General features: G+C 50.7%; 1 protein-coding gene across 24 annotated transcripts in view; it reads right to left on the minus strand.

Moving 5' to 3' along the window:
- DYSF (dysferlin) overlaps window positions 1-18,219 on the minus strand; it is a 224,474-nt gene that overhangs the window by 7,999 nt on the left and 198,256 nt on the right. For all 24 annotated transcript variants that reach the window (XM_027554906.1, XM_027554921.1, XM_027554917.1 and 21 more), the window contains 8 exons: window positions 17,450-17,541; window positions 14,444-14,614; window positions 13,689-13,831; window positions 11,530-11,669; window positions 10,219-10,307; window positions 9,884-9,979; window positions 9,329-9,470; window positions 5,356-5,455 (listed from right to left, as the gene is read on the minus strand). In XM_027554906.1, coding sequence (XP_027410707.1) covers window positions 5,356-5,455; window positions 9,329-9,470; window positions 9,884-9,979; window positions 10,219-10,307; window positions 11,530-11,669; window positions 13,689-13,831; window positions 14,444-14,614; window positions 17,450-17,541 — 973 coding nt within the window. The remainder of the gene's footprint in view (window positions 1-5,355; window positions 5,456-9,328; window positions 9,471-9,883; window positions 9,980-10,218; window positions 10,308-11,529; window positions 11,670-13,688; window positions 13,832-14,443; window positions 14,615-17,449; window positions 17,542-18,219) is intronic.

The following is an 18,219-nucleotide window of genomic DNA, read 5'->3' on the forward strand; positions in this document are numbered from 1 at the left end:
GCATCTATTATTGTAGTTTTTTTTCTTTCCCTTCCTCCATTTATCCTTCCATGCAGCTATCTGCTTTAACTATCTATATCCCTCAATAGCTAACATTTGCTGAGCACTATATCTCCATTAATCAGGTTATTATTCCCTCCAACAGTTGTTCAACTCTATATCAGTACTAATCTATGTACCCATCTACACATCTCTCCATCCCTCAACTACAGATGAATGTTTATTTCTCATTTTAAATATGGTCTCAATATAATATAGGGCATTAAATCATATATATAGTTTAATATATTAAATATTACATTAAATCTATATATAAATTATATTAATATATATTATATATTAAACTGTATACAGGATATCTACATAAACCATGTAGCTACATAACCCATATATATTATATATAGTATGTATACTCTATACGTATATCTATATATATGTGTGTGTTAGTTGCTCAGTTGTGTTTGATTCTTTGCGACCCCATGGATTGTATCCACCAGGCTGCTCTGTCCATGGAATTCTCCAGGCAAGAATACTGGAGTGGGTTGCCAGTCCCTTCTCCAGGGTCTTCCTGATTCAGGTATCAAACCCAGGTCTCCTGCATTACAGACAGATTCTTTACCATCTGAGCTACCAAGGAAGCCCACATATATCATATATATCTACATATATACTATATATTATATATACATATATACACATATATAGTATATCTGCTGATGCTGCTAAGTCACTTCAGTCGTGTCCGACTCTGTGCGACCCCATATATGGCAGCCCATCAGGCTCCCCCGTCCCTGGGATTCACCAGGCAAGAACACTAGAGTGGGTTGCCATTTCCTTCTCCAATGCATGAAAGTGAAAAGTGAAAGTGAAGTTGCTCAGTCGTGTCCAACTCTTAGTGACCCCACGGACTGCAGCCTACCAGGTTCCTCCGTCCATGGGATTTTCCAGGCAAGAGTACCGGAGTAGGTTGCCATTGCCTTCTCCGGATATTGTATATCTACATAAGGTTTATATTTATATATATATATATATATATATATATATAAAACATATATATAGCACAGTGCATATATAATATATCAACATAAAGTAAACTATATATACACACATAGATAGTATATCATAAAGACTATAAGGAAACACAGGATTATTTCTTGATGGCAAAATTTCTAGATCTTAACTATTACTTTTAAAATAAAAGCAATAACTATTCAAAAGAAACAAACTATGTAATTAGAAAATACATTATGAAGAGGGAAAAGGAAATGGCTTAATAATGCTGTAAGCTGCTAAAAGAGTAGATCTTAAAATTTCTCTTCACAAGAAAAAAAATTAGCTATGCAGTTTATTGTGCTGATCCTTTCACAATAGATCAAATTAAATTAAATCATAAACATCAAATTAAAAGAAATCTGTGGAGTTTAAAAGTAGTTTTAGTGTCTTTATTTTTAAAAACACAAAATGATCCTATTTAATTTTATACTGAACACCATTTTTTCATTCACTAGAATGCAGTTTTTGTTTGTCTTATTAAAATTGGTTTTCTATGTACATCTATGACCTGCCTCTTGAGAAACTTATACGCAGGTCAGGAAGCAACAGTTAGAACTGGACATGGAACAACAGACTGGTTCCAAATAGGAAAAGGAGTGCATCAAGGCTCTATATTGTCACCCTACTTATTTAACTTCTATGCAGAGTACATCATGAGAAACGCTGGGCTGGAAGAAGCACAAGCTGGAATCAAGATTGCCGGGAGAAATATCAATCACCTCAGATATGCAGATGACACCACCCTTATGGCAGAAAGTGAAGAGGAACTCAAAAGCCTCTTGATGAAAGTGAAAGAGGAGAGTGAAAAAGTTGGCTTAAAGCTCAACATTCACAAAACTAAGATCAAGGCATCTGTTCCCATCACTTCATGGCAAATAGATGGGGAAACAGTGGAAACAGTGTCAGACTTTATTTCTGGGGCTCCAAAATCACTTCAGATGGTGATTGCAGCCATGAAATTTCCTTACTCCTTGGAAGGAAAGTTATGACCAACCTAGATAGCATATTAAAAAGCAGAGACATTACTTTGCCAATAAAGGTCCGTCTAGTCAAGGCTATGGTTTTTCCTGTGGTCATGTATGGATGTGAGAGTTGGACTGTGAAGAAGGCTGAGTGCCGAAGAATTGATGCTTTTGAACTGTGGCGTTGGAGAAGACTCTTGAGAGTCCCTTGGACTGCAAGGAGATCCAACCAGTCCATTCTAAAGGAGATCAGTCCTGGGTGTTCTTTGGAAGGAATGCTAAAGCTGAAACTCCAATACTTTGGCCACCTCATGCGAAGAGTTGACTCATTGGAAAAGACCCTGATGCTGGGAGAGATTGGGGGCAGGAGGAGAAGGGGACGACAGAGGATGAGATGGCTGGATGGATCACCAACTCGATGGACGTGAGTTTGAGTGAACTCTGGGAGTTGGTGATGGACACGGAGGCCTGGCTTGCTGCAATTCACGAGGTCGCAAAGAGTTGGACACGACTGAGCGACTGAACTGAACTGAACTGATGGCTGATTCATGTTGATGTATGGCAAAAACCAGCACAATACTGTAAAGTAATTAGCCTCCAATTAAAATAAATTAATTAATTAAAAAATAAAATGAGAAAAAAGAATGGTTTTCTATTTTTTTTTTAAGAATGGTTTTCTAAAGTCTCATCCCATAAAGGCAAGAATGATAGATGGATACTAAAAAAAATTTTTAGTCTGCAAGCAAAAGAGGGTCTATAAAAAATTAAAAAGCAATTGAAAATGGCAAAATTATTTGTAATGTGTCCTTACTATATAAAAAGCTCTGAAAATCAATAATAAAAGAGGAATATCCCAAAACCATGAAAAAGAAAATAACAACACTATAGATAATAAACATGTTTTTAAAGCTCTACCTTACAAGTAAAGAGGAAATGCAAAGAAAGATAAAAATGAGGCGTCATATTGGCAGCTTTTTTTTAAAAAAAGATAACACTTTTAGCAAAAGTTTAAGGAAAATAGTGCCCTTGGGCAAATAGAGAACAGATGATAAAATAAAAATGTAAAATCTATCTAGAGGGCAATTGAACAAAACATTTCAAAAACCACTCTAAGACTAAAAATCTGCTCCTTAAAATTTAGGGAATGTAAAGTCGCTCAGTCGTGTCCAACTCTTTGTGACCCCATGGACTGTAGCCTACCAGGCTCCTCTGTCCATGGGATTTTCCAGGCAATAGTACTGTAGTGGATTGCCATTTCCTTCTCCAAGGGATCTTCCCAACCCAGGGATCGAATCTTGGTCTCCCACATCGTAGACAGATGCTTTACCGTCTGAGCCACCAGGGAAATTTAGGGAAGATATGCACAAATGGTCCAAAGATGTAAGCCTAGGCTGTCACTCACACAGGAAAGCCTGGAAATGAGCTGAGAGTGCACCAAAGCGGGATTAGTGAGACAGGAGAGGATCCATCTGTGCAAGGGGTCATCAGGTGGACGTTAAGTACCATTATGCAGATGCAAATGGAGATGGATAACTCCTGACAGTAGGAACATTCTCAATGTATTGTTTCCCACAAAATCCAGATCTAAAATAGTATGTCACATAAACTCATTTTGCTATCTCTATGCCATACATACATGTGTGTGTATGTATATGTATAAAAGACACATATAGGGCTTCCCCGGTGGTCCAGTGGTTAAGAAGCCACCTGCCAATGCAGAGGACACAGGTTTGATCCCTGGTCCAGGTAGAACCCACTTGCAGCAGAGCAACTAAGTAAGCTGCGTGGGTCACAACCATTGAAGCCCATGCGTCCTAGAGCCAGGGCTCCACAAAAAGAGAAGCCATTGCAAAGAGAAGTCCATGAGAAGCCACAACAAAGAGTAGCCCCCACTCCTCACAGCTAGAGAAAGCCCATGCAGCAACAAAGACCCAGTGCAGCCAAAAAGTAAAATACATAATAAATAATTTTAAAAAATGTTTTGGAAGAATATGCATATAACACGTATTTGCTTGTATAAGAAGTAACATACCCCAAAGTATTAGTGGAGTTTATCTCTGGGTAGTGAGATTATTACTTTTCACTCTCATGCGTTGGAGAAGGAAATGGCAACCCACTCCAGTGTTCCTGCCTGGAGAATCCCAGGGATGGCGGAGCCTGGTGGGCTGCCGTCTATGGGGTCACACAGAGTCGGACACAACTGAAGCGACTTAGCAGCAGCAGCAGGAGATTATAATAAAATAGGAAAGGGAGGCATTGCTTATCTCCAGTTTCTAATGTGGCTACAGGAATTATGTAATAAGTAAAAGAACAAAAGTCCAACTTGGTGCTGTGATGCTAACACCCTGAATCTTTTACAGTGATGTCATGGAGCAGTCCTCAGTCCTCCAAGTGCAGGGGACCAGCCTGGGTGTGGGGGGACGTGGGATGAAGAGCAGCCTGACGGGCTGGAAGCCCTCTTCCCCATTCCTGCTGGGGCTGCTTGTCAGAATGTCCTTTGTGGTGGGGCAAGGCAGGGAGGGCCAAGAGCTCGGCTAATCCTCCAATCAAGAGTCACCCAAGGAGGGTTCCAGTGATTCATCCAAGCCTGCTCTGCTCCTAGGTGGCAAAGCGGAACCGGAACCCAGGACTCCTTACCTCCTGGAAGGCCTTTTTCACACGCTCACTATTTTACTGAGGTGAATTTGCATAATAAAATGCACCGTTGTAACCATTTTAAAGTGTACAACTCAGTGGCTTCTAATATATTCCCAGAGTTGCGCGACCACGATCTAATTTCAGAATATTTTCATCATCCCTAAGAGACACATCGTGCCCACCTCTGTTCCCAGTCCCCGGTGACCACTTTCTGTCCCTGTGGATTACGTATTGTGGACATTTCCTATGAAGGAGCCATACAATATTTGTCCTTTTGCGTCTGACTTCTTTACTTGGTATGTTTTCAAGGTTCATGCATGGTGCACCATGAGTCAGGATTTCACTTCTCTCGTGGCTGAATAACACCCCATTGTATGGATGCAGCGCAACTTTCCAGGAGCCGGACAGCTAGTGACCCCCAGCCCCTGCCCGCACGTATTCACCCCGTGCTCCCTTCTCTTCCTTCCTCGGGTCCCACCACCCACCACGGCCCACCGTTCAAGGCCACCTCTGCCGGCAGACCACCCTGATCCCTGCGGCGCCGCTCTGTGTCACCAGCCTCACTCAGCACCAGGGACCAGAGACTGTGAGCTCCCTGATCCTCCTGCCAGCCCTGCCGAAAGGCCTGAGAGACACACGCGTGCTCAGCAGGGACTCTGGGACACGCTGACAGGCAGAATAGTAGACTGGAAATGGTGCTCACCCAGAAAGTCATCGAAGGAGAACTTGTCGTTGTCCCAGATCTGGAATACCACTCGTGCAGGGATCTTGCTCTCCGTCTTGTCCAGCCTCCAGAATGCATCCTGGCCCAGAGGAGAAGCAGAGAAGGAAGCAGGGGAACAGGGTTAGAGAAGGGCAGAGGTCCCTTCCTGCCTGGAGGACTGCCTGGAGGAGGCAGTGTAGGGAGACATCCCTGAGGGACTTGCCAGAGCCAGGTCCTGGCAAGAAGACTGCTGAGACCCCAGAGGGCAGTGTTCATTTGATGTAAGGTAGTTCCTTTAATGCTCACAATTCCATGAATCAAGGTTTTCATTCCTGTCTTACAGATGATGAAACAAAGGCTTGGAGAAGTAAATAATTTGCCTAGGCTCTGACAGCTAATAAAAACATTAATATTGCATTTCTCATACACCAGCCCCTTTCCACTATAAAATCATTTATCCTTCCAATGACCTATGAGAGAGATACTATCCTTACAGCTGAGGAAATCACAGCAAGTAATTTATCCAAGTCACCCAGTTAGGGAGTGGTAAGCTGGATTCCAACCCAGGCAGTCAGGTTCTGGGGTTCCACTCTCACCTCTTACTGGTGTTCTACCAGTGTGATCTTGGGAACAGGGTGGACTGGCTGGGAACCTGGAGGGCTCCCCTCAACACACTGTTGCAAAGGAACTGGCACTGAGGAGCCCACCTTCATCTCCAAGATCTTACCCCAGGGCAGATCAAAAGCCCCCAGTGCTAGGAAGATCACCAGCCCATTACTCCCCCGCCTCCCCCTCCCTCAAGCCAATCAGCCTGGACTAGCATCGTCTGGGCCTTCTCTCCACAGAGGCCTCGGGGAGCAGCTGAGTGTGGGCCCTGGGCCCCCTGAGGCCTGGATCCATCTCTGGGCCCAGTCACACTCAACCCAAAGGACTGTCCCTGGGGCCTTCCTGCTCACACCTGTTCTCTGTCCTCTGTAGCTTTACCCGAGAGAGTAGCAAGGAGAGGAAACAATCTGACCACATCCCGCTGATGGGTGCCAGGTCACAGCAGGGGTTGGGACCCAATCTCAAGGGCACAGACTCCACAGGAGTCGGGGAGCGCTGCTGACCACCCAGGGTTTGTCTGGGTCCGGGTGCCCTATACACACAGCCTTGGTGGCCACTCCAGATCACACGGACCCCACAGAGCTCCCGCACCAGTGCCCCCTGAGGAACCATCACCTCGTGAAGCAGCCGGGTGCAGCCTGGACTGCTGGCGGGCTGGGGAAGGGGCTCAAGTCCCCACCTGGCCCCTCGCCCCAGCCCCCGTCTGGTGCCTCCCCTGCTCTGGGCCCCAGCCCTCCTGCAGGTGCCTCCCTCCTCTGGCGGGGCTTTTACGGCCAGCTCCACAGGCCCTCCTGCACAGGCCACCAGCCTCCCCCATGCCTCTGGCCGGCCCGGTTTATGGGCTCAGTAATGAGCCAGAGGTTCAAACGGCCCCTGGTGGGAGCAGCTGGGCTGGGGCTCCAGCCTGGGGAATGGCCCCCCCAGGTCCCGGGCACTCATTATGCTCCCAGTCTGGGCCCTTTTACTAGCTGTTTATTTGCAGGGTGGGTGCCTGACGCGCAGGCAGGCCCCGGTGGATGTGCTGGGCTCCAGGTGGGGAGCCGGCCGGGGCAAGCAGCGGTGGTTCAAAGCCGCCGGATGAAAGGAGACCTTGTACTTTATGACAGTCTCGTCTGGTTAATGGGGTCCCTGGAGGGCCTGCCTGCCAGAGGCCCTGAACCCCTCAGCAGAGGGCTGGCTCTGCAGCAGGACCAGGACACCCAGAGGCTGTGCAGTGCCCCTGCAGTAACCCCCCAGCAGACTCAGTCCCCTAGCCCAGACCAGCTAATTGGGGCCCCACTGCGGGCATGTCTCCCCTGCCTCCCAGGGTCTTTTCTCCCAGAGGGACCCGCTGGCCCTCTCGGGTCAAGCCAGCTCCTCCCTCCCTTTCCTGGTTGACTGCAGAACCCCTTGCCTGTTTCCAATCTCCTCTTCTGACCTCTGCCACCCCTCACTCCAGCTGCCCTCTCCAGAGCCTGGCACCATGCAGGTGGGAGTCCCTCAGCCTTCCCCACCCGCCGTGGGCCTCCCCAGACCTCTCTCCCTCCTCACCACTTAGCAGCCCTCCTGGCCTTCTCATTCTCTCAATACCAACCCGGCCTGCAGGGCATCGGGCCAACCAGTCCCTTCCCTCAGCCCTTCTCTTCCTCTGGAGCTCCACTGTGACTCAGACTCCCTCCTTCCCTGCTTGCGACTAAAGGGCAGAAATGAAAGCCCATTGTTGCCAGAATGGGGCCACCTCAAACTCTTTATCAGCAACCCCCACTGGGCTCTCAGAACTGCTGGGTAACACCTAGTAGATCTTTCTCTCCCTCTCTCAGTGTAATAGCCGCTTCCAGCCTTTTTCATTTGTCTCAGTCACCTGCCACAACACCAGGAGATTCTCTCTTTTTCTACTTTGCAGAATAAGCAGAAGCCTCTGCTTCCTACAACTCCTTGCCCCCATCTCCACCCGTCACAACAGAGAGGTGGTCCGGCCTTCCCTGTGAGCAGGCCGATCGGCATCTCACGGCCTCGGTTCCCCAGCCATAGCTCGCCCCATGGAGGGCCCATTCCCCCCCTCTCTGTCCACAGCAAGGACAGGCGCTGTTTGTTGGACTTGGAGCTCGCCCCCAACAGATGCAGCATTTGCTCTGTCGGGAAAACACACTGAGCAAAGGCAAACAGGATGAAACCTACAAACAGGCTTGGCTTTCCTTGACCGTACAGCCTCCAGGGCTTGCCACTCTCTGCTTTCTAGTAGGCACTCGGCAGCAATCCCCAGGTGAAAGAATTCATTTAGCCTTATTTAGCCCTTATTTCTTTTGCTTGATGGTTTCAGAATGTTCACCGGAACATTCCGGTTTCTCTGAAGTGCAGTGCTGTGTGTTGGGTTGGGAAGGGGTCATGGCAGCCGAGGTATGCTACATATTTCCCTTCCTTAAGCCACACAGCCACTCAGGACAGAAAGAGGAGTCACAGGAGTTTGCCTCTGTGACAAGAAGAAGCCGGGCACCACCTCTGGAAGGAAGTGGGACCCTCAGAATCTCAAGTCCAGACGGGCATTCACCCGGTTAATCAAGCAGGAGAGCACCTCCAGGCAAAACAGATTTAGGAGGGAGGCGTGGTTAGAGGCTCCAGCAGAGATGCCCACCGCCTCCGGGCAGCCACTGCCTGTGGCATCCTCCTCACCATGCTCTGGGGGCTGTTCCCTCAGGCCTGGCTCGGGGCCACCACTTGCCTCAGGACCCACCTGTTTCAGGAAGAAAGAGTTTACGGCCCAGACGAGGCCTAAACTAAGAGATGTGGACCTACAAAGAGCTGAGAGCTCTGGAGCAGCCCCTTGACCCCAGCTGATGCACCGGGCGGACCTCCCCAGGCCTGAGAGAGACCAGCCTGGACGGCGGCCCAGGCCTCAGGCACAGAAATGGGAGAAAGGAGGGAGCAGTGGAAACTTGGCTAAGCAGCATCTGACCCCATCAACAAGCTGACCTCAGGCCAGCCCAGCCCTCTGGGGCCACCCTGCCTTAGGGGGTACCCCCCCCGACCCTCTGATGACCTTGCTGAGTTTCCCTACAATGTCCTCCCCACTCTGACACCAAGGCCCTCCCTGCTAGTTGAATTGTTAGGATTTGAACTTAGTTACACATAACAGTGGGGGCCTTGAGGGCTGGAGTGGCAGCAATGCTGAAGATGGCAAAGGTGGCAGAAGAGGAAGGAGGAGCGGGCACGAAGGACATGGTGGTGGTGATGGGGCAGTCGTGGTCGTCACGCCATGGTGGCAGATGTGGTTCCAGCAGCGGTGGGACAGGCTGAGAATATGACAGTGACACGCCACAACGGGCGGTGCGAGCAGGCTGACAGCTGCAGCCCTGGGACCAGCACCACTGGGGACAGGAAGGACACTCACCTTCTTGGAGACGGTGCAGACCTGCTCAGCTGGCAGGTAGTCAAAAGGGAAGACGAACCTCCAGTTAAAGTTGCCTTCACCTCCCAGGGACCGATAATGTACATCTGTCTTTTGCTTGTGTTCTTCAAAGCCAACCATCCAACTAGAAATAACACATTTGAGAGAACGTAGCTAATTGAGGTTTCTACCACAATATGTATCCTCAGCTTAAAGAATTAAGAAGGTCATTGAACTTGGTAAATGATAGAGGAAAAATAAACCCCAAGAAATCTCCACAGTATACCAAATGTGCCATAAATTTCACAATATTCTAATTTCTCTCTTGAGCAGCATCCTCAAACCTTATAAGGTCATCCCAAATATTAGCATGGAAGAAGACATCTGGTGGGGCTCAACTCCCCATAGGCAGAGACACTCCCATAAGACCGTCCTTGCTTTCTTGTTCTCCCCCTTCCCTACACCAGAGCACCCCCTTTCCCGACTGATCAGCACCCTCGTGGGGGCAGAGGAAACACCCTGGAGCTGGGACGGGTAGAAAGAAGGGTGACCTCCCACCCTTTCACATAAATGTCGCTCATCTTCTCCCCCGTGATGCTGAGGTCATCCAGGATCACATCCTTGGTGTTCCAGATAATACAACGCAGGAAAAACCTGTAGAGAAAATGACTCAAATCCACACGGATTCCCACCAAGGGTGGGCAGTCCTTGACCAAGAAGCCAAGAAGTCCGCTCACCCAAGACTGCTGCTTGCCTGGCTGGACACTTGGTCAAAGTCACACAGGAGTGGCGCCTGAGTGGCAAAAAGCCCGGCCCAAGAACCACCTCCTGGTCCCACCCACAGCAACCACCCCCAACCCTGCTCAGCCCCGAGCCCAGGCCGCATCAGTCACCTTCTGGCTCTCCGTGGGGTGATGTTGAAGGGAGGTCCCGGCCGCCCCAGGGCCTTCGGAAACAGGTCGACCCACATCTGCAGCTTCCCCTGGGGAGGGAGACACGACCCTGCTCTCTCACCAGCCTTTTCACTCAACCAACATCTCCCAACCACCTGCTCTGCACTGGATACTTGGAGCACAGGACAGAGGAGACTCAGGCCTGCATGGCGAGGCTCAGCATCCAGCAGGGGAGGTGCCTTCAGCGGGACTACAGGGCCAACAACAGGGTTGAGCCCACCCCGCAGTGGCAGGGACTTGGGGAGTGCCTGGGGGTCAGGGGTCGGGGTCAGGGAAGCTCCCCGGGGATGGTGATGTTTGCTGGGTCTCACGCTGCCAGGTGGGAAGGAGTAGGGGGCACTCCAACCTTGGGATGGTGGGCACAGTTGTAGACGGTCAGAGAGTGTGGTTTGGTCATAGGGGCTCAGAGGGTTTCCAGACAGGAAACCATTCTACCTGCCACCCTTCAGCTCGTGCCCTCTTTGCAAGCAGCTGTTACCTCTGGCCCCATCTTACAGGAGGAGGAGAAGGGACTGACCTAACTTCTGTTCACGTGAGCATGAAAGAGCTGACATTTCAATACCTGAAGTGCCACTCTGGGGAGCTGGTAGCCATGCCACCAAGGGAAGGAGGACTCAGCTCCAAAGAACAGAGAGGATGTTCTCTGCTGTGCACAAAGGCACCTGCATAGCTGCATCACCCCATCTCTGCCTGTAAGCCCTTCCCTCCTCTTCTTCCTCCAAGCCCCAGACCTGAGCTCACTCCCTCCAGGAAGCCTTCCTGTGTCAGCCCAGGTCTTCTGTCCCTCTGCTCACCCTCTCTCTTCCTGGGAGGACTCCCCTGACCTTCCTGGTGGCTGCTCTGCTTCTCTGTCATAGGGTCGACCTATCTGAACTCCCTACAAGCCCAGCACAGGGCCGGCCTTCTGGGGTATCACTGACTGATGGTAGGGGAGGACACCCTGAGGTCAGGCTGAAACACTGAGGCTTCAGAATGACTCATGGGCAGTCAGAGATTCGGCCTACATGCGGGTGGAGGAGGCAGCTCATTCCCCAGGCCCCAAGGTCCACAGGTAGCCCAGAAAGGCTAGGCTCAAGGGGGCTCTCTCATAAGCCAACAGTGGTCAGTGGTAACTACTCAGATCAGAAAAACATGGCAAGGAGGGGTTAGCCAAATCCTGAGCTCTCCACTGTGCTTCTGAGGTATCCATGCTGTCCTTGGGGCAGGGTAGCTGAGGGTCAGGGGCTCTGGGGCTGTGGGTGGAGGTCCTACCTGCTCGATGTCCGGCTGCAGGGGGCTGTAGAGAGGCCGGGACTCCACGTGCTCAGGGATCAGCCCCTGCTGCTGGAGGACGTGCAAGGCCAGACGCTCCTCCACTGGGCCCAGGTGTGGGTTCGGGACCCTGCCAGCCTCTAACCCCAGGAAGAAGATGAAAAACACTGCCAGGACTGAGTGAGCAGGAGATGGCAGGGGTGCCTGGGGGCCTTGGGAAGCCACTAACCCCACAGCCTCACCCTAAACCCAGACACACACTTCTGGCCCTCATGTCTCACTCTCTGTAGCGGGAATCTCCCTGTCCACAGGCTCTGGGCTTAAAATTCAGATTCCCCATTGCCATCACCTCTTCCAAGCACCTTCTGTAAGCTCTTCTTCTTATAAATTCTCCCCACCCTCCAAAGCCCACCACTTCCAGGAAGCCCTTCCAGACTGCTCTCAGCTCTGAGGCTCTCCAAGTTCTTCTGCCAGATAAAGCATCTAAGTGCTCTCAGTACTATTCTGTGGTTCATGCAATCTCTTTGATTAGTAGCAGTAGCTAAAGCATTAGCAATAACAGAGAACACATTTAAATCAAGAGCCAGGTACTGTTCTTCATAGATATTAAAGGTTTGATCCTTAAAGTAACCCTAACAGGTAAGTGCTATTATTAGCCCCATTTCACAGGTGATAGACATGAAGCAGCAGGCAGTCACACCTGGGCAGGGGGTGGCTGAGATCACACCCTCATTAGGAAAGGTGTGTAACTGGGCGTGAATACCCACCCTCCCCTGCATGCTTCCACGTGTAGCTCTACCTGTCAGGGGGTGGGTCACGAACTGGTACTGTGGATGGAGTGTTTCTAACCCTAAGAAGGCTGGCTGATCAGCCAGCAATGTGAACTTGGAGCTCCCATGACAGAGACCTGACTGGGAGTAGGAGGGTCCACCTGTGTCTATACACATGTACACACACAGGTATGTGCACTCAGGTGTGCCCATGTTCACCAGCACAGATTCTAACACCGTGTACACACACACGCGCGTTCATCCGTCAAACCCGCCCTACCCACTTTAATAGGTGCCACTAAGGAAGCAGCCTAGTACTGCAGGAGGACCACTGGGCCGGGAACCTGGTTCTTCCTCTAAAGGGCTGGGTGACTTTGGGCAGGTTGTCAACCCCTCTTGGTCTGAACGGCCTCATCTGCAAAAACAGGCAGAATTCTGGCTTTCTGGCTTTCTTTTCCTATGAATTTATGACCATGAGCCCTGGTCCCTGTGCTTAAGCTGCTCACAGACTAGCAGAAGGAAATGAGACCACCCCTAAAACAGATGCGAGTTCTACAGGAAAAGAGAACGGGGGTGGGGTCAGGGCCTAATGGAAAGGAGCCTGACTCAGCCATGACCTTGGAGAACCAGAGAAACAGAAGAGGGGTGGGCTGGGGATGGGGGAGCCAAAGCCTCCTTCCCCTTTTACAACCTCACCACCAGCTCTGACATCAAACATCGCTGAAAGCAGCAGGAGGCGAGGGGCCAGCTGGGCCTGTAAACACCTCCGGGGAGTCTGAGCTGCTCCGGGTGGGCCGTGCAGGCCTGTGAGCATCTCAGACACGCAGGGAGCACACGGCGGCACCCTAGGCATGAGCATTAGACAGACCCAAAGCGTCAGGCAAGACGAGGGCTACAGGGCTTCCTGCCACCCTCTGGATGCACCAGGTGCAGGAGCTGTGGCTAGGGGCTCAGAAGGCACTGCCAAGGTCAAAGTGGCACGCTAGCGTGATTCAAGCAGAAAACCTTCTCAGTGGTGGGCCGTACCCAATCTCTGACCAGTCTGACCACCCAAAGCCAGAAGCAGCCCAATCCCAACCATGACCCTGACCCTGGCTTCAGGCTCCCCGCTCATCTTCCCCTCAGACAGGCCCCAACCTGGCCGTAGGCTGAACTCTGATGCACCCCCAACCCTGGCCCCAACTTTGACCTCTAATCTTCACAATGGTGTTCCGGGTAAGTACTGGTCCCAGGAACACCAAGGGCAAGTTGAGTCCGTCTGTGCTGCCCTGGAGAGACCCCAGACCACACTGTGCGGGGGGCGGGGCAGTCTTGTCCAGTGGGTATGTCCAAGCCCCTTTACGACAGGAGAGGACCCATAAGACAGAGGGCGTTGGAGGGAGAGCCCACCTATTTCTTCGACGGTGTATTCTTTATCCTGAAACACCACGCGGTCCGTCCGGTACACGGGGGCCTTGACTCGGTGCTGCTGGCAGAACAGGTGGAGGAGCTGGGAGGGGCGGAGCTGATCCCTCCACTGGTTGGGTCCAGAGCTGAGGCCCAAGCAAAACACAGACATGAGACGCTCCAGGACACTGATGGGGCAGAGGGGCGTGCAGTGGCCTATGTGCCCACAAACATGGCATCAGCCGCCCTTCTCTGTGACCATGGGCACCCTATGTGATTGTTCATCATGACTGGGGAGCCCATTTCACACACAGAAAGACTGAGGCCCAGGGACAAAAAGACTCCTTTACACTTGCATGGGATTGGAACTGAAAGGTTTCCAATTTTCAGATTTAGAGAATCAGACCCAGACAAGACCCAAGTTGGCAGGAAGTGAGTGGGGACTGTAGGGCCCAGCCAGACTCTGTGACCCATCCCACTGTCTGCTTCCCTTCTCCGTCCCCTCTCCAGGCACCTCGATGGTGCCTTCAGGAGAATTGTAACGACATGATGAAGAGTTGGGTTCTTAGAGTCAGATAAGCAGCTTCAAATCCTAACCCCACCACTTAAAAACCTGGGCCTCAGTGTCCATATCTACGGAGTGGGGATGAGACCTGGGCTGACTGACTGAGAAAGCGTCTGTGCCGGGCTAGGATCAGGCCGGCACACAGTCAGTGCTCAGCCCACAGTCAGAGAAGTAACCAGCACCGTGCACTTACACGCAGTAGGTCTGGGGGAGTCCACAGCGGGCCCCGAACTTAGACAGCAGCCTGTTCTCCAGGTCAATGACCGTCTCCCCAATCTTTTCATCCTTGGAGAGGAGGTCATAGTCATAGAGGGTGACCTTCAGGTCCTTCTCCAGAGGCAGAGTGCAGGTCAGCTCGAACATCCTGCGAGGAAGGAGGGGGTTGTCCTGACAATACCAGCTCCCAGAGGTCACTGGACACAGCAGGACCTCGAGGGCGTGGCCAGGCTGGCGCACAGGCTGGAAAGGCGTCCTCCTCTTGCAGGACTGGCATCCTCCTCTTGCGGGACTGGCCTGCAGTCCACCCTCCTGAGACCTTCCACCGCTCTTGCAGCACACCACCCACAGCACTCCCGACGTGGGGCTTGTCTCAGTGTGTGTGTGTGTGTGTGTGTGTGCACGTGGTTTTCTCAAATAATCAGTAGATGCCTGCCTGATGGACCACAGAATGGACGAATGAACTGGGTTCATTCACAAGGTTAAAAATGAAGTTTCCAGGGACTTTCCTGGTGGTTCAGTGGTTAAGAATCCACCTTGCAATGCAAAGGACTCAACTTCCATCCCTGGTTAGGGAACTAAGATCCCACATGTGGTGGAGCAACTAAGCCCGTGTGCTGCAACTCCTAAAGCCCACACACCATAACTAGAGAGTATGCATGCCTCAGAGAAAGATCCTGCACAATGCAAGGAAGATGATGATGCACCCACATAAATAAATAAAATTTTAATGAAGTTTCCACCAGGACACCTAGAGACAAGATGTGAAACTCCAGAGCGAGGTGCCAGAGCTCTAGAATTTACCAAGGGCGTGGCCCAGAATCCACTTTCGGGACCGTTGGGCCTTCTCCACTGCTTCCGGAGTGGGATGGAAAGAGGACTTGTGCAGAGATTTCTTTGGAGAGAGCCCCTGCTGTGCTCTGAGAGCCCCACCTCCCACGGAGATCAAGTGTGGAAGTGCTATCTCTTCTCCTCTGAAATGAGTTCCCTTCAGGAGGGAGACACAGCCTGGCACCCTAGTTGTGCTTGACAAAGTGCAAGCAGCTAGTGGCAGAGAGGAGGTGCCGTGTGTTTGGGAGGAGCTGTGTGCCTGTCCTGACTGGGCACAGAGCTGCAGTGTAGGGGGCTGCCTGAAGCCCACCCCATGGGATGTGGGGCTCTGACGGCGAGAGGCTGTGGGGAGAAGCATCTGAGAATGGGTGGGTGGATGAGAGGGAGATGCCAGCTAAAGGGACACAGCACCTGACACATCCCAGGAGCTATGTTAAGAGGGCTTGGTGGGGGGAGGAGGGCTCTGGAAAGCATCCACAGGAAAGCAAACGTCTGCCACCCAAAGGGTGTCAGATGAGCAAAGTTTGCACTTGAGATGGGCCCCTCCTCTCCCACATGCTCCCTGCAAGAACAGCGGGGGCAGCTAGAGGGGGAGGCAACTGGGCAAAGCCCCTCCCCCCCTCTGCACACCCCTGCCCAAGATGTACATGCTGTGCCCAAGGCGGACCCTCCACCGTCTCACACGCTCCTGACAACACATGAATGCGCATTCTGGTTACCAACTTGAGACAGCGGGTTTCTAGCAAAGTGGACTGTCTGAACCCGAGCCGGAAAGTGGCCTGCCTGCCACGGCTTCCACTCAGGGAGTGAGGAAGATCACCCTACAGAACAGATGTTCACAGGAAACTGGTAGACAAAATCAGAGTTGTCTTTGATTATGTCCCATGCCTAGGGCTGGTCAACACGTGGGTGATAGAAACAAAGAGCTTCTGCTGTGGACTTGGGGAGGCTTGAACCACAGACAGAGCAGGTGATCGTGATCTGGGGGCAGATGGCAAACGGCGAGGAAGAGGCGTGTTCTACACTCATGCTCCCACCTTGCCCTGGGCCCTGTGTGGTCCCCTCAGCCTGGGGCCCCATGCCAGCCACGCGCACCAAACAGGGTTCCTCTCTCACACCTGCCATCCTCCCCACAGCCCTGCCCTCCAGTTCCAGCTAGGCGGTGACTCATCATTGGCCCGGGCTGGTTCCCCTCCAAGAAAGGCATGACACTGGTTCATGAATCCAGTGTGCTGCTTGACAATATCAGTACATGCCTTCTCCAACAGGTGCTAGAGAAATAGCCGCCAACCTCTCTCAAGATTCTCTTTTCTATACATGGGACTTCCTAGGCAAGAATACTGGAGTAGGTTGCCATTTCCTTCTCCAGGGGATCTTCCCAACCTAGGGATCAAACCCATCTCCTGCATTGGCAGGTGGGTTCTTTACTACCAACCCACCAGGGAAGCCCATTGACTTAAATAAGCTCACATCCAAACAGCAAGCAGGTCAGAACGCCTGGGAGCTAGTCCCTGCAATGAGCACTGCTTCTTCCTTCCTTATTCTTAGACTTTAGGAAGTATTTCACTCCCTTAAGTCCACGTCATTCTACTATCTTCCACAAACGAACCAGGAACAATAAAAGAAAATAATTACTAAATGCAATAGGAATCCTGATCTAGATCCTAAAACAGTAGGATGTTTGGACATTTATGGGGAAATTGGCAAAATCCTAATAAAGGCTAGAGTTTAGTTAATAGTAATGCAGTAATATCAATTTCTTAATTTTGATACATGTTAGGTAAGATATTAATGGTGAGGGAAATTGAGTGATGGGTATACAAAAACTGTACTATCTTTGCAATTTTCCTGTAAATCTAAAATTATTCCAAAGTAAAAGTTGATCTAAAAAAAAGAGACTAAGGAGTAAATGCATGCTCTGGCTTTCCATTTAGATTTCTGATCTTTGAGGTAACTGTTTAACTAGGAGCTTCTGCAAGGACTTAAGGAAGAGCTAGCTGAGGTTACACCCCCACAGACATGCAAGATTTAGGGAACAAAGCTTTGCTCCAGGAGACAGGGACTTCCCAGCAGCAGCCACATCTCTCCTGCTGGGCTGTGGGTTATTCCAGACTGGCACCTCCACCCCAAGCCCCAAGCCACTCCAACTTACTTTCCAAATACAGGCTCCAGAGTACAAGGGATGTAGCTGTCCTGGTCACTCACCGATTTCTTCCCTATGGAGATCTTGATGTAAGGATCACACTGCAGGAAGAGAAGGAAACGCTTCAGTGAAATCACCTTCCCAACACGTCTCTGAGGCTCCTTCACTGCTCTGCTCTCAAAGGGGTCAGGGGCCCACCACATCTGGGGGTTAAACAAGAGAGTTGGAATCCTCTGGGCATGCCTCCTGAAACCCTTAGGAATCTGAGTCCTCTGACGCCAAACTTTCAAATGAATGCCACTCTACTCTGAAAGCCAAGAAGAATAACAGCTCTTTAGTTTTTCTTGAAGGGGATGACCAGAGTCTTCTCACTACTTTCAACAGAGAGAATTCCCTAAACAGCCTTCCTGGACAGCTTTGCCTGTCCCTCAAGTTTCATACTCGGGATAGCTATGAAATCCCTCCCTCACTCCCAGCTCTGCTGTGCTCTGATTTACCTTTTCGTTCTCTGCCCAGCCTCCATGCTCCCAACCGGTGAGCTGCCAACCACACCCAGCCCCAGAAAGTGAAACAAAGTCCATGCCCTTAGCCTAAGCATTTTCCCCTCGTTTTTTAAATTACAGTAAAAGTTATATCAATAATATGTGTCAATCTTAACATATAGTTAGATGAGTTTTGACTAATGTACATGTAGTACTCTTTACCATCTGAGCCACCAGAGAAGCCCATATGTAGTATATAAATTCATATTATATACACATAATATATATACATATACA

Source organism: Bos indicus x Bos taurus, chromosome 11, assembly GCF_003369695.1.
Source record: "Bos indicus x Bos taurus breed Angus x Brahman F1 hybrid chromosome 11, Bos_hybrid_MaternalHap_v2.0, whole genome shotgun sequence".
In the NCBI taxonomy this organism is placed as follows: Eukaryota; Metazoa; Chordata; class Mammalia; order Artiodactyla; family Bovidae; genus Bos; species Bos indicus x Bos taurus.